A 12,776-nucleotide genomic window follows, 5' to 3' on the forward strand; every position below is an offset into this window, starting at 1 on the left:
CTGGAACCACTCCCTTACGAGACATCTTAAAAAAAACGCTTCCTGGCCTCATCCATCCTTTATGCTTATAATAGCTATTTATCAATATATTATAACTATAAGCATCAACCATGTAACCATTGCAAAGCGTTAGTTCTAAAACCTTGTTTGCCTTGTTCATCCCTCCTCACAAGCAATAACCATCAATAAGAAAATTGTACGTAATTGTATTAGGTTCGATATCTGTTTGAATCATCATTTTGAACACTCTTTGCTTTCCCGACTGTCCCATGTTTGCAAAGTGTATCAATCAAAACATTGAAGGTGCACACATTTGGAAAGATACCTTTACTCACAATTTCATTTAACAATCTCGTAGTTTTTTCCCACTCCCCTAATTTGCAAACTTCGTAGAAAAGAGAATAAATTAGTTTTAAACTCACTATTAACGAGATTTCTGCACGAGAATCGCTCGTGCTCTCGTAATACGCTACCATGTATCATGGGATTGGGGTAGTAAAGTGGAAGAATGGAGCGCAAATTGTGCAACAATAATTTTGACATTGTTTATGTTAAACTCCAACTTTTCTTATATAAATACATAATGCGTAATGTGCTCGCTTGTCATAATTTTGAGTGTTGAACTTATTACTCATGAATATTAACAAATTTATATTATTTATGTGAGATATGAACGCACTACGTGTATTTATATATTTTAATTAATGTATATACATTTTTAGGACCTATCCGGACGTGACATAAGTTTGACGTTCTTTAAATTGAGATCCACCAATTGATTCGTTTGCACACATAATCCACAACAAATGGATTGCAGGATAGAATCAAATTATTTTGGTGATATATGAATGCACCATGTGTATTTTATATATTATTATTTAATGTATTCAAGTTTTTAGGATCTATCTGGATGTGATATAAGTTTGACATTCTTTCGATTGATTTGATTGCTACACACAGTCCACATCAAATGGATTGTAGGATGGAATAAAAAGAATTTTAACAAAAAAACTTAGTACTGTTTATTTTTCTGATATTATTTACTTTACCCTTTATTTTATCCTTATCGTTAAAACTCAAAGTTTTCAAATCATTTTCATTAGTTTTCCTTAGAATAAAATTGTGGCTTCCTTCACAATCCACATCAAATGAGTTGCAGGATACAATAAAATTGTGGCCTCCTCCAAACTTTTTCCCGAAAAAGGTTAACTCCATCTAAGTGTGTTTCTTCTTTTTTGGCTAAATATCGGTGTTGTGAAGGGAAAATAAATGGCTTCCAAAACTCAAAGACCTAAAAGAGAAAGACTTAAACAACAAACGAGTTCACTCCTATGTGACGTTTCGGTCCAACGATGTATTGTTATATGATAATTTTTTTCTCCATATGAAAATGCATTATTAAATTGAGATGCTATATTGACGGTAAACATATTTACACAAAACCTCAAGAGAATAACATCAAACGGTCACACGGGACATCAAATGAGTTCATTGTTATGTGACGTTTGGTCCAACAATGCATTGTTACATGTGAATTCTTTTCTTCGTATAAAAATGCATTATTAGATTGAGATGCTTTGTTGAGGGTAAACACATTTGTCATTCAGTACTACGGTTTGGTGATATTCCTCTTCACTTGGAAGTGAGAGGTTTTAGGTTTGATCTCGTGGATGCCGAATTCGATACCAAATTAGGTTGTCATTATGTGGTTTAACCAAACTCGCTATCTCCTTAGTATAAAAATATCGATGTACTAAAAAAAAACATATTTACTCAAACCTGAAGAAAATGAAATCGAACGGTCACAAGTTCACAACCATGGAAGAAAATGCCGATAATATCGGCGAAATATCGCCGATATTATCGGTTTTTCGGGTGATGGATATTCTAAGTGGTATCCGAATGGTTTTCGGTCAAATATCGCGATATTATCGATTATATCTCGATATTATCGATAATATCGCGATATTACCGATATTATCGTAAAAGTTTGGACGGAGAAGAAGGCCGGAGGTTCTACAGCCTCGCCGGAGATGGGTGTGACTATTCCCGAGCTGATTTCATCCCAAAAACCTTGCAAAAACACGAGATAGAACTTCAATTTCACATCTAAGCTTCAATCTAGAACAGATTCAACAGAAAAAGGTAAATCCGAAGCTTACCTAACCGGAGAAATTCAACAGAAAAAGGTAAATCCGAAGCTTCGATCTGATGATGTGTGATGATGGTGGTGTCCTCGATCTGCTCGAGTCGAACAGATGGTGCTGCTGCGTGTGTGTGTGTGGTCACGGCAAGAGAGGGAGAGAGGTAACAGGGTTTCGAGAGAGAGAGACAGTGCAGAGAAGAGAAGAGAGTGAGAGAAAGAAATAATAGAAAAGAAAAAGGAAGAGACAGATGCTCTTTCGGGCAAGAATGGGACAGGATAAAGAAAAGGAAAAGTGGGTAATCGAGCAAACTGTAAAAACAAGGAAAATGGCCCAGATTTTTTTTTATATTTTCCTTTTCTCCTTTTTATTTATTTTTTGTTGCTTTGATCTATTGAAAGCAAGATGTAGAATGCAAAACGTACATAAGAAAATAAAGGAAGAAAAGTAAAATATATATATTATATATAATTATAATTATTGTAATTTGGGCACCAGTCCCATAAAAACAAAACAAAAACAAAGCCCTTTCGGGCAACTCAAACAAAGGAAATAACAACCTATGTCGGGCAAGAACTATGCCCAAGTCAGGCAAAATACAAAGATAATAAAGAAAAAAGAAAAGAGCCTAACGCCTAACAAGGAAAAAGAGAAACCATAGCCTATTCGGGCAACTTAGAGGGTATTTGGGCAAACTGCAAAAAAAAATACCAAGGGGATTCAAACCCCTCCCTTTGTCAACCACACACCTAGACCGTATCCAACTCGCTATAGATGTGTTTGTAATTACATATTCAGCCTGTAATATTTATATGGTTGTTAAGATGTCTGCAAGGCTTGCAAGCTAATATTTATTATCTAGGATAAATTTCTATATTTAAAAAAACACCAAGGGGATTCGAACCCCTCCCATTTTACTCCTTCAACACCTTGACCACCATATCACTTATGTTTTTGTGAAAATATGCTAAAATACACTTACTCTACACATAGAGATGACGAAGATAGTGAAAATTTTGAACCTCATAGGAACTCTATGTGGTACTAAGTCACCATGTATCTTACCATGCAATGTATAAAGTGTAAAATATTGTACTAATTCATTATATATAAATGATTATGGTGTGTTTAAACTTCTTTCATTAATTACTACATATTTTCTACACTCACAATGTTTGCCAGCTCGCTATATAATCAACTTAAATCAGTTAAATCCATCATGCAATGCATTTCCTTCCAATTTTTTGTGATAAACTAATAGATAATTGACTAAATAAACATCCTGCAAAGTTTCAATAAAAATTTCCAAGTTTTTCTTACAATTTCCGTGGTTTCCATATAATTTTTATCGATATCGATATTATCCCGATATTTCCATCGATATTTCCGTGTTTTCGGACTACCGATATTTCCGATATTACCGGTATTTTCTTCCTTGTTCACAACACACCTACCCATCTATCATTCCTCCATATTTTTCCAATTCTCCTCTTTTCCCCATTGAACGACAAGCCAAGCCAACCATTTTTACACCCCCACTGCTTCTTCGGAAGCGCTTCAACCGCAAAAGCACTTTTCTTTGCCCACCTCTGCCCCTCCTATATATCCACATTCCCCAAACAACTCATCTTTCTTCCCAAATAAAATTTCCACAATTTGCTTCCTTGTCCTCAAGGATTTTTTTCTTTTCAAATCCCTCCTCCCAACCCCCACCGCTTACCCTGGGAAGAATTCAGTTCTCGCGATTGCATCATTTCTAGGGCTTTCGTTCCGGACGCCTCTCCTTCAGGTAATTGCCCATTTCACTACGAATATTCCGATGGCATCCTCCTTGATTCCAAATTAGGGTGTTTAATCCCAAATTTTGCTTCTTCTTTCTATTTAGTTGTGGAGGGTTTGAATTTTTTTCTTTTCTTTTCAAATTGGGTTGATTTGTGATGGAGTGGAAAATATTGGGATTTTGAAATTTTAGATTTTCCATCAATCACACCCATATTTTCGTTTGAAATATAAATGGTGGAATTGGGGTTTTTTATTTGTTTATTTTAAACTATATCGTTGTCGTAGGTGCTTGATGTGATGATTGTGGTCTGAGAGTTCCACGCAAACATGTCCTTCTGTAACTTTCTGCTGTATTTGCATAATGGGGTGTGCTGTATTCGTTAATTTTTTGTTTTGTTTTTGTTGTTAAATCTTTAATAATTTGATGTTAAATTATTGAAATTCTGTGTGTTTGTGTACGTAATTCAGGACAGGATCAACGTATGGTTGGTTGGGGAAGGTGTGGGTAACAGCTTGCATTGGAGTATATATATAAACTGGAGTCATCGCGATGCCGGGTTTGAATCGTGATGTCTTCAATATCCCGAGCTTTTTCTTTCATTTGGCAGAATGGCATCCACTTCAGTAGCAGAGCTCAATCGGGCTTTTGATGCCCTCTCCTCTCCCTCTGTAAACCCAGGTTTGGATTCACTGCCACAAACCCAAGTAGTAAAATTGTGATCAGTAATGTGGATTTTTGCTCCTTCAGAATTAGTATTTAGCTTAACATGAAGAGTACTTCGGAATGTACTTATCTGAAAAGTAAAATGAACAAGAAATTCTAACAGAATGCTTTGCTTTGGCTGCTGCTTGATATGGCTATGCAGAAACTACTTCATGATCAAACGAACCTTTCTTTCTGAATTTCTGTTTCGGTTTATTTGTATTTTGTGAAGGCTAATATGTTAAAGTTACTTCACATATACATGTGTATGTGTGTGCGCATGCGTTACGTATACATGCAGTAGTGAAATTTATGATTTGTGAAATTATTTGATGTGATCTTGTGCAGGTTTCTGGAAACGTCTCGTTTTTTGGTGGGAGCTATAGTAACAACTACAAATATTGAGTCTAATGTTCCTTAAGAGTTCCTCTCTTGCAAGAATGATGGGTTGCTGCAATTGCTTTGGCCTCATCAGAATGCCCAAGCGGAAACCAAAGCCTAATTATGGATTTAATAATCATTGTTCCCAGGAGCTGTTGTTGGATGATGATATAGAAGATGATGATGATGGTTCATACAATGGTGAGGTTACAAGAACTACTCACGCTGATGAAAGCGAGCCACAAAGCTGGGTTAATCGTTCTGAGGAGATTCTACACATCAGAGAACTGAATGGAATGATTTGTAGGCCATGCCCTGTGAAGGAAACCAGAAAAGTTGTTCGCACTGAGGTAAATATTTTTTTTGGGGTAAGGTAACATTGATTTACTTGAATTCATTTCTCATACATTTTTGCATGAAATTTCAGGATGAAAATGGGAATAAGATGGTCAATGATTATGTTCGCGAGTGTAAGATTGGTGCTGGAAGCTATGGGAAAGTGGTAATTTTGTCACTGATAGTGTTTTTTTTTTCCCGTTACCTGCTTACTGGAAATGTTTCTTTACTCTTTTTGTATTGATGTGTGCAACAGGTTCTGTATCGAAGTCTTGTAGATGGACAGCATTATGCGATTAAGGTAGTTTTTCTTCGTATTAGATTACTGGCTTCAGTATTTTGGATGAAAGAGATATCTATAGTTATGAGAAGTGTTTTTCGTGCTCCGAGGGAATTGCTGTGTAGTAGATGAAAACACTTTGGATTGATGATAACGTTGTAAAACTAACATATTTAGATAAAGGGTAAGGTAATATTTAGTATTTTCTTGGTATGTTTAAGGTAGAGATTTATTATAGAATTTAAAAGTGAGTTGAATTTTTACAGGCTTTCCATAAATCTCATTTATTAAAGCTCCGAGTTGCACCTTCAGAGACAGCTATGACAGATGTTCTTCGTGAGGTATGCATTTTCTGTCTTTTTGAGTGAGTTCATTTCTCTGTTCATAATGGGGGGAGCTCTTGAACAGTTGTCTTGTAGATTATGATGGTATTATCTCTTGCCAGTTGCTTTTGTTTCTTCTTGTTCAGTGTTATATCAGTTTATTCATGTGCATCTATTGGGTCTGTGGGTGTACAATGTATATTTTTGTTGTTGTCGCAGTTCCCAACCATGCTGCATATGCCACTCTACTAGAGCCTAGTGTGTGTCGTCCTTTCTGGTAGGCAAGTCAGATTCAATCTATTGATGAATGCTCACTAGTATTGTTTTCCTTTACCATACAGGTTCTTATTATGAAAATGTTGCACCATCCTAACATAGTTAATCTTGTTGAGGTGATTGACGACCCAGAAATAGATCATTTCTACATGGGTACCTATTGCCTACTCTCTCTCTCTCTCTCTCTCTCTCTCTCTCTCTAGTCACTTTTAAACTTATTTGCTTGATCATGCAAGTATGTATGCTGCTCTAAACTTATCTCAAAAGGAAAAATGATTTCAGAATCTGGTCCTTTGTAAGATTAATTTGGAAACTCTAATGGTTTTTAGTTTATATATGTTTGAGTTCCTATGGAAACTCACCATACAAGTACAAAAAGATCAACAAAAATATGATCTTGCCAAAATTGAAGGGCACCACTGTCACGTTTTAGTTGCTCTCACCAACATTATCATTATTTTTTCGAACTTTGAAGTATCAATATTTATATAAAGTTGGATTTTTGGACAATTTTGGGGAAATGTATAGAATAAGACACATCCTAAGCAAAAATTATCCGGAAAGAAAAAGTAAAAGATCAACAAAAATATGATCTTGCCAAAATTGAAGGCCATCACCGTCACGTTTTAGTTTTGTCTCACCAATATTATCATTATTTTTTTTGAAATTTGAAGTATCAATGTTTATATAAAGTTGGGATTTTTGGACAATTTTGTGGAGATGCATAGAATAAGACACATACTAAGTAAAAATTATCCAGAAAGAAAATGTAAATATCTTGTGTTTGTGAGATTATCCTATTGCAATGTAGTTCACTTTTTCACATTGGGATTGCTTTTCATATATGACAAAATAAAATAAAACTGAAAAAATTGGTTAGTGTTTTTCATTGTTAGACAATGACAATGGTGTTCTCGGTACTTATCCTGTTTTTAATTGTTTGACAATGACAATGGTCCTCTCGGTAGATGATGGGCATAACCGAAAAGAAAAAGTAATCGTACCTTTCGTAGAAAAAATGGTGAGGGGGCTATAGAATAATTAAAAAAAAGTAATTATGCTGAAGTGTTGAATATTTACCTGTACCATTTGTTTAGCTCGTGCTTGACCGCTACTTTTCCTTCTTCTGTTTCAGTTCTTGAATATGTTGAAGGCAAATGGGTTTGTGATGGCTCTGGTCCACCAGGTGGAATAGGAGAACATACTGCAAGGAAGTACTTGCGGGACATAGTTTCAGGGCTAATGTACCTCCACGCTCATGTATGATCCTTAAACTTCGGTTTTGTATATATTCTTGGCTGAACCCTCCCCTCTCTCTAGTTATCTATTGTCTGCTTTTGATAGGGATACATTTTGTAACGGAAATCAGTTTAATCCTTGTATCAGTTTGGCCGTATATATTTGTGGTGGTTAACACAGGGTATTGGATTTTATTTAATTCTTAATAATGGAACCATCTTTTTTAAGAGATAAAACCATCTTAATAGAGCTAGCACAAAATTCAGTTCTTTATATTGTCAGTGTATGTGTGCTTACTAGCTTGCATTGATGATGGAAACAGCCGAAGCCACATAGAAAGGACATTACAGCTCATTTTCACACACGAACACACACACACACACACACACACACGTACTATAAAAGGGGATGTTAATTGAGTTCTCTGGGTCACATAACATTGCTTTTTACTCTTTACATTAAGGTACTTGTTTGTATATCTTGTTTGGGGTTGTCCCTTTCTGATAGTTCTTGTGCATTTTTCTATTTGATTGTTAAAACTGTTTAATGCTTATTTTGAAATGCGCACATAACTAAGAATGATGTCCCATTTGTGCAAATGCATGACAACTATTTAGGTTATCCCAGAAAAAAAAAGGACTACCCATACAGCACTGTAGCTTTTTCCCAATATATGTGTTATATCTTCACTTTAGCGTACAGTGATTGATTTTCTATTATTACTGTTGTGATTTTCTTGTGGTTCCTTTGACAACAGAATATAGTGCATGGTGATATCAAACCTGATAATCTGTTGGTTAGTCACGATGGTACGGTGAAGATAGGGGATTTTAGTGTCAGCCAGGTTTTTGAGGTAATGGAACTGCTGAATGTTATAAAGTTTAGACACTCTAGGATTTTTCTTTTCTGCAATTTTGCTGAAGGAGACCATAAGAGCGATCCTGTTGTATTATGGCCATTGATTTGATGTTATTGTTGTGGTGGATGTACAACCATAACCTATGTTTGGGTGGGGGACTTTCATGGTGCGAAGGAACTCTAGAGTGAAATGGTAAAATTGCACTACAAGAAGACTACCAATGAACTATTCAAACACTACAAAACTACTACTAAAACACTAGGACTGTACTAAGAAAAAGACTTTCATAGTGACACCTTTGAAGGAGTTATTTGAAAGTTATCTCAAATGTATAGTCATTCTGAAGCCGTATCTAAGTTTTTAGTACATTCTTACGAATTTAGCCTAAACACAGGGTTAGAGCAATAAATTGTTTTTCTGATTTTATATCTGTTTTGTTCTTTTTTACTTTTGTTTAAGCCATGTTGTTTGGCATAATAATAGTTCACAACAATTAAGGTGTTGTATTGGTTTCACCTGCAGGATGACCATGACGAGCTGCGGCGATCACCGGGGACTCCTGTTTTTACTGCACCCGAATGTTGTTTAGGTTAGATTTTCTTGCTATAAGATGGGTCAAATTTACCTTGCATGATATAAAAATGTGCTAGTAGTTCTTCCAGTGGCCTGCCCAAGGTCACATCCTCCTCCTTGAAAAGTTTCTGGATTCAATCTATCTGGCATGAGTGTGCGGGCAATTAAAAAAAAGAAGCATAGTATATGTATATGTGTGTGTGTGTATATATATATCCATCTGCGGTTAATAAAAAACTAGCATATATAAAATGCCCATCTGCTTTGAGTGCGAGTTCTCAGTGGGCCAGATTTGATGTGTTTCTCCGAGTTAGAATTGAGTCCAAACCTTGTTTTGTTTTATTTCACAAGAAAATAAAAATGATTAAAAATTTTATTTTGTGGTCTTAGAAGGCTAAATAATCATAAAATGTTGCTTATGCATAATTGCATATGCTATAATTGATTTTCCAACTATACTTAAGTCAGTTGGCTATGAATTTTTCTAGCATCTCTAGTCTAATAACTCAGGAAGATAGAAAATTTTATGGTTTTGTAACTGCTAAAGTTCATAGAAGGATGATAGAAAATCTTATGGTTTAGTAACTCAGGGAGATGATTACCTTACAGTTATTTTATTGTGATCAACAGGGCTAACCTATCGCGGTAGAGCTGCTGACACATGGGCCGTGGGGGTTACTTTGTACTGTATGGTATTGGGACAATACCCATTCCTTGGGGACACACTTCAGGATACATACGACAAGGTATGAAAAACACCAGCATTCCTGTGCAAAACCACTAATTAGGTCATAAACTTTAAGCCCGGTGTTTACGGTATTTCCATATTACTTATCTGTAGGAATTTTCTCCTTGCAGATTGTTAATAACCCTTTAGTACTTCCAGATGATATGAACCCACTTTTAAAGGATTTACTTGAAGGTCTTCTTTGCAAAGGTTGGTGACATGCAATATTTTGATTTATGGCTGGTGCTTCAGCTTTTCTGCAACTCTGTCATCTTTATTCTTCCCCATCTTTTTTGTTACCCTCCCCCGCCCCCGCCCCTGCCCCTGCCCCGCCATTGTATGTCTCATGATTATGGCTTGATATTCTATTATGCAGACCCAAACATGAGGTTGACACTGGAGGCTGTCGCAGAGCATACTTGGGTTATTGGAGATGATGGGCCGATACCTCAGTTTTCATGTTGGTGCAGGGGTAAGAGTTTGCGAGAGGAATCTAATGGGACGAAAGATGACTCTAGCATAACCCTTACCGACTAGAGTGTTTAGGTTGGATTTGCTTTTGGCTTTCCAATTTTAGTTTTCGAGTTGCAAACATCGTTCTGGTTACTCTGGCTTTCGGAATTGTCATGATTTTGGCAAGAACATTGTTCTCTGTTGTGTTTCTTCTCTGGGTTTGTCTGGTGTCATGTGTTATTTGTTGGGCTCGGTTGGAATCACACAGGTCAACCGTTATTGAATCCATTTGTAGGAAATACTTTTGTTCAAAAGCGCTTTTGTTGATAGCAGTTTTCATAGAAATGATGTATCAGTTTCCTTTATTGCGAACCACTTAAAAGGGCTGGCTTGTCGAAAGCGTCCATAGTAGTTGGAAAAGCTCATAATTCAAAGTATTCGAAGTTGAGAGAATCATGTGTTTGAAACTGCTTCTCGAAGAGCTGAAAGTGCTTTTTGACAATCAAAGCTCAACTTTGGGGCAAACAGCAATCAAACCACATGGTTTTGTCAAAAATCCAAGCCACATTGGTTAAGAACCGATCAAGTCCATCAGCTGAGTTCTGCCAGTGCGGTTTGATATCGGTAGCGATGACTTGAATTTAGGTCCAAACTCGACGTACTAGCATGCCTTTAACACCTTTTTATTTTTTATTTTTTTATTTTGAAGAAGATTACAATATTATCCTACCAAAATGGTGGTATACAATCTGAGTAGTTACCAAGATCGTGAGATATGCATGGATTGGATGGGACTTCAAAGTTGAAATCTCAACGGATGCTAGCATGGCTCATGGGATGAGATTTAGATCGTGTGGTAAAAAATTATTTTGAATTTTTATTTAAAAGAAATCATTATGAATTTCTTATTTAAATTAAGAGTAAATCTCAGTTTATTACCCTCATGTTTCGTGGTTTTCAACATTTAGTACATCAAGTTTTTTTCATCTTAGAGTCATACATAAAGTGTTAATTTTGGGACAGTCTTATACATTCGTTAGTCAAACTGTTAAGTCTGCTGTTAACTGATGATGTGGCGCCTATGTGGACAATGACCGGGCACCACGTGTCATTAAGGGGTCTGCGTGAATTTTTTTATAGGAAAACTAATGAAAAGGGCTTGAAAACTTTGAGTTTTAACGATAAGGACAAAATAAAGGGTAAAGTGAATAGTACCATGTTTGACTTTTTAGTGTTAAAATGTGGTTTTTCGTTAAAGTGAACAGTATCGTGGGCTTTTCGTTAAAACTCCCTTTTTTTTTTTGAGAAGGGGTTCAAAAAAAGAAAACCCCCGTCTTCTATTCCCGCACTCTCTCTCTCTCTCTCTCTCCCTCCCTCCCTCCCCCTCTACCTCTCTCCTCTTTGCTCTTGCTTCACTGGGCCTCCAATCCCACTCGACGATTTGAACTCCCAAGATTTCAATTGCATTCATCTGGGTCGCTGAGCTTCGATTCCAATCCAGCAAATATTCAATCTTTTCCCAATTTCGAATACGGAGGAGAGAAAGCATCTTTCCCTCTTTCTCTGCAATTTGTAGGGTTTTCGATACCTTTATATGGCTTCCATGGCAGCATCGTCCTACTGGTGCTACACGTGTAGCCGATTGATTCAAGTTCGGGTTTGGACCCAAGATTCGATCTTCTGCCTCGATTGCGGAGCTAGGTTTATTGAAGAGATCCCAACCCCAACTAGATCTTCTCTGCTACACCACCCATTTCCCCTCATCGCGATGTTCCTCGACAACGCCTCGGTTTCTCAGAGCCTGAGCCCGCCTAGACTTAGCCGGAATTAGAGCTCGAGCCCAACTTGGACAAACCCTGCAAGAAGATCTTTCTATCTGCCAATTGATCCTTCACTTCGACATCCGAAACGAACCCACTTGGAGCAAACGAAGCCCTCCATTTGTGCCACTGAACAAACATCTTTTCTGCTTTGTCCGGGTCCATTGATCTCACAATCAAGAACCTCATGAGAGTTGGGTCTCCAAACTTCTACCAACAAAGCAACCATGGATTCATATGAAGTACAAAAGTGAATGAATAATATTATACACTGTATGAGAAAGCATTGCAATGTGCTCTTACCTCAGTGGAAGATCCAAGCTTTTGCACTGATTTCTTCATCTCAGCCAGAGCAAAATTCTTGGGTTTTCTCCATATTTTGGTTTCTGGGTCTGAGAGTTGCTTTGTTTCTGGGATTTTACAAGGAAGAAGAAGTGAGAAGGGAGGGAGGAAGGAGGAGAGAAGTGAGGGTGGTGCAGTTTGTAGAAGAGAGAAGGGAGGGAAGGGGTGCAGGTTGCAGAAGAGAGAAGAGAGGGAGAGATTAGCCAGTGATAAGCCATGGATGTTGCTTGTAGATTTTCTAAACAATGCGGGGCTAATTTCGTTACAAGCTTCGAGTGTTCCTTTCACTTGGACTAATAAACACAAGGATGACTCACTTATTTTTTAAGAGATTAGACAAGGTCGTTGCCAATTCTTATTGGTTTGAATTGCACCCAGGCTACGTGCTACACAACTATCCTATTTTGGGGTCTAACCACAATCATATGTGTCTTGACACCATTGGCTCTCCAGTTAATCGTAAGAGGAAGTGTTTCAAATTTGAGGAACCTTAACCCTGAGTTTAAACAATTTGTTAAGGGGGCTTGGAAATGTAGTG

The 12,776-nt window shown here is 36.9% G+C and overlaps 1 protein-coding gene across 2 annotated transcripts; it reads left to right on the forward strand.

Moving 5' to 3' along the window:
- The first annotated feature begins 3,635 nt into the window (after positions 1–3,635).
- On the forward strand, positions 3,636–10,421 carry LOC103401467 (serine/threonine-protein kinase GRIK2-like). 2 transcript variants are annotated; one of them, XM_070818952.1, is made up of 14 exons: positions 3,718–3,933; positions 4,212–4,263; positions 4,395–4,605; positions 4,978–5,360; positions 5,438–5,512; positions 5,603–5,647; positions 5,893–5,967; positions 6,291–6,378; positions 7,361–7,485; positions 8,222–8,317; positions 8,846–8,912; positions 9,527–9,642; positions 9,755–9,833; positions 10,000–10,421. In XM_070818952.1, exons 4-14 carry the CDS (start codon positions 5,040–5,042, stop codon positions 10,158–10,160), a joined length of 1,248 nt encoding a protein of 415 aa, XP_070675053.1. In that variant the 5' UTR covers positions 3,718–3,933; positions 4,212–4,263; positions 4,395–4,605; positions 4,978–5,039; the 3' UTR covers positions 10,161–10,421. The 2 variants fall into 2 exon arrangements, with proteins under 2 accessions (XP_070675051.1, XP_070675053.1); XM_070818950.1 differs by lacking the exon at positions 4,212–4,263 and having other exon boundaries at positions 3,636–3,933.
- The last annotated feature ends 2,355 nt before the right edge of the window (positions 10,422–12,776 follow it).

This window comes from Malus domestica, chromosome 03 (genome assembly GCF_042453785.1).
Source record: "Malus domestica chromosome 03, GDT2T_hap1".
In the NCBI taxonomy this organism is placed as follows: Eukaryota; Viridiplantae; Streptophyta; class Magnoliopsida; order Rosales; family Rosaceae; genus Malus; species Malus domestica.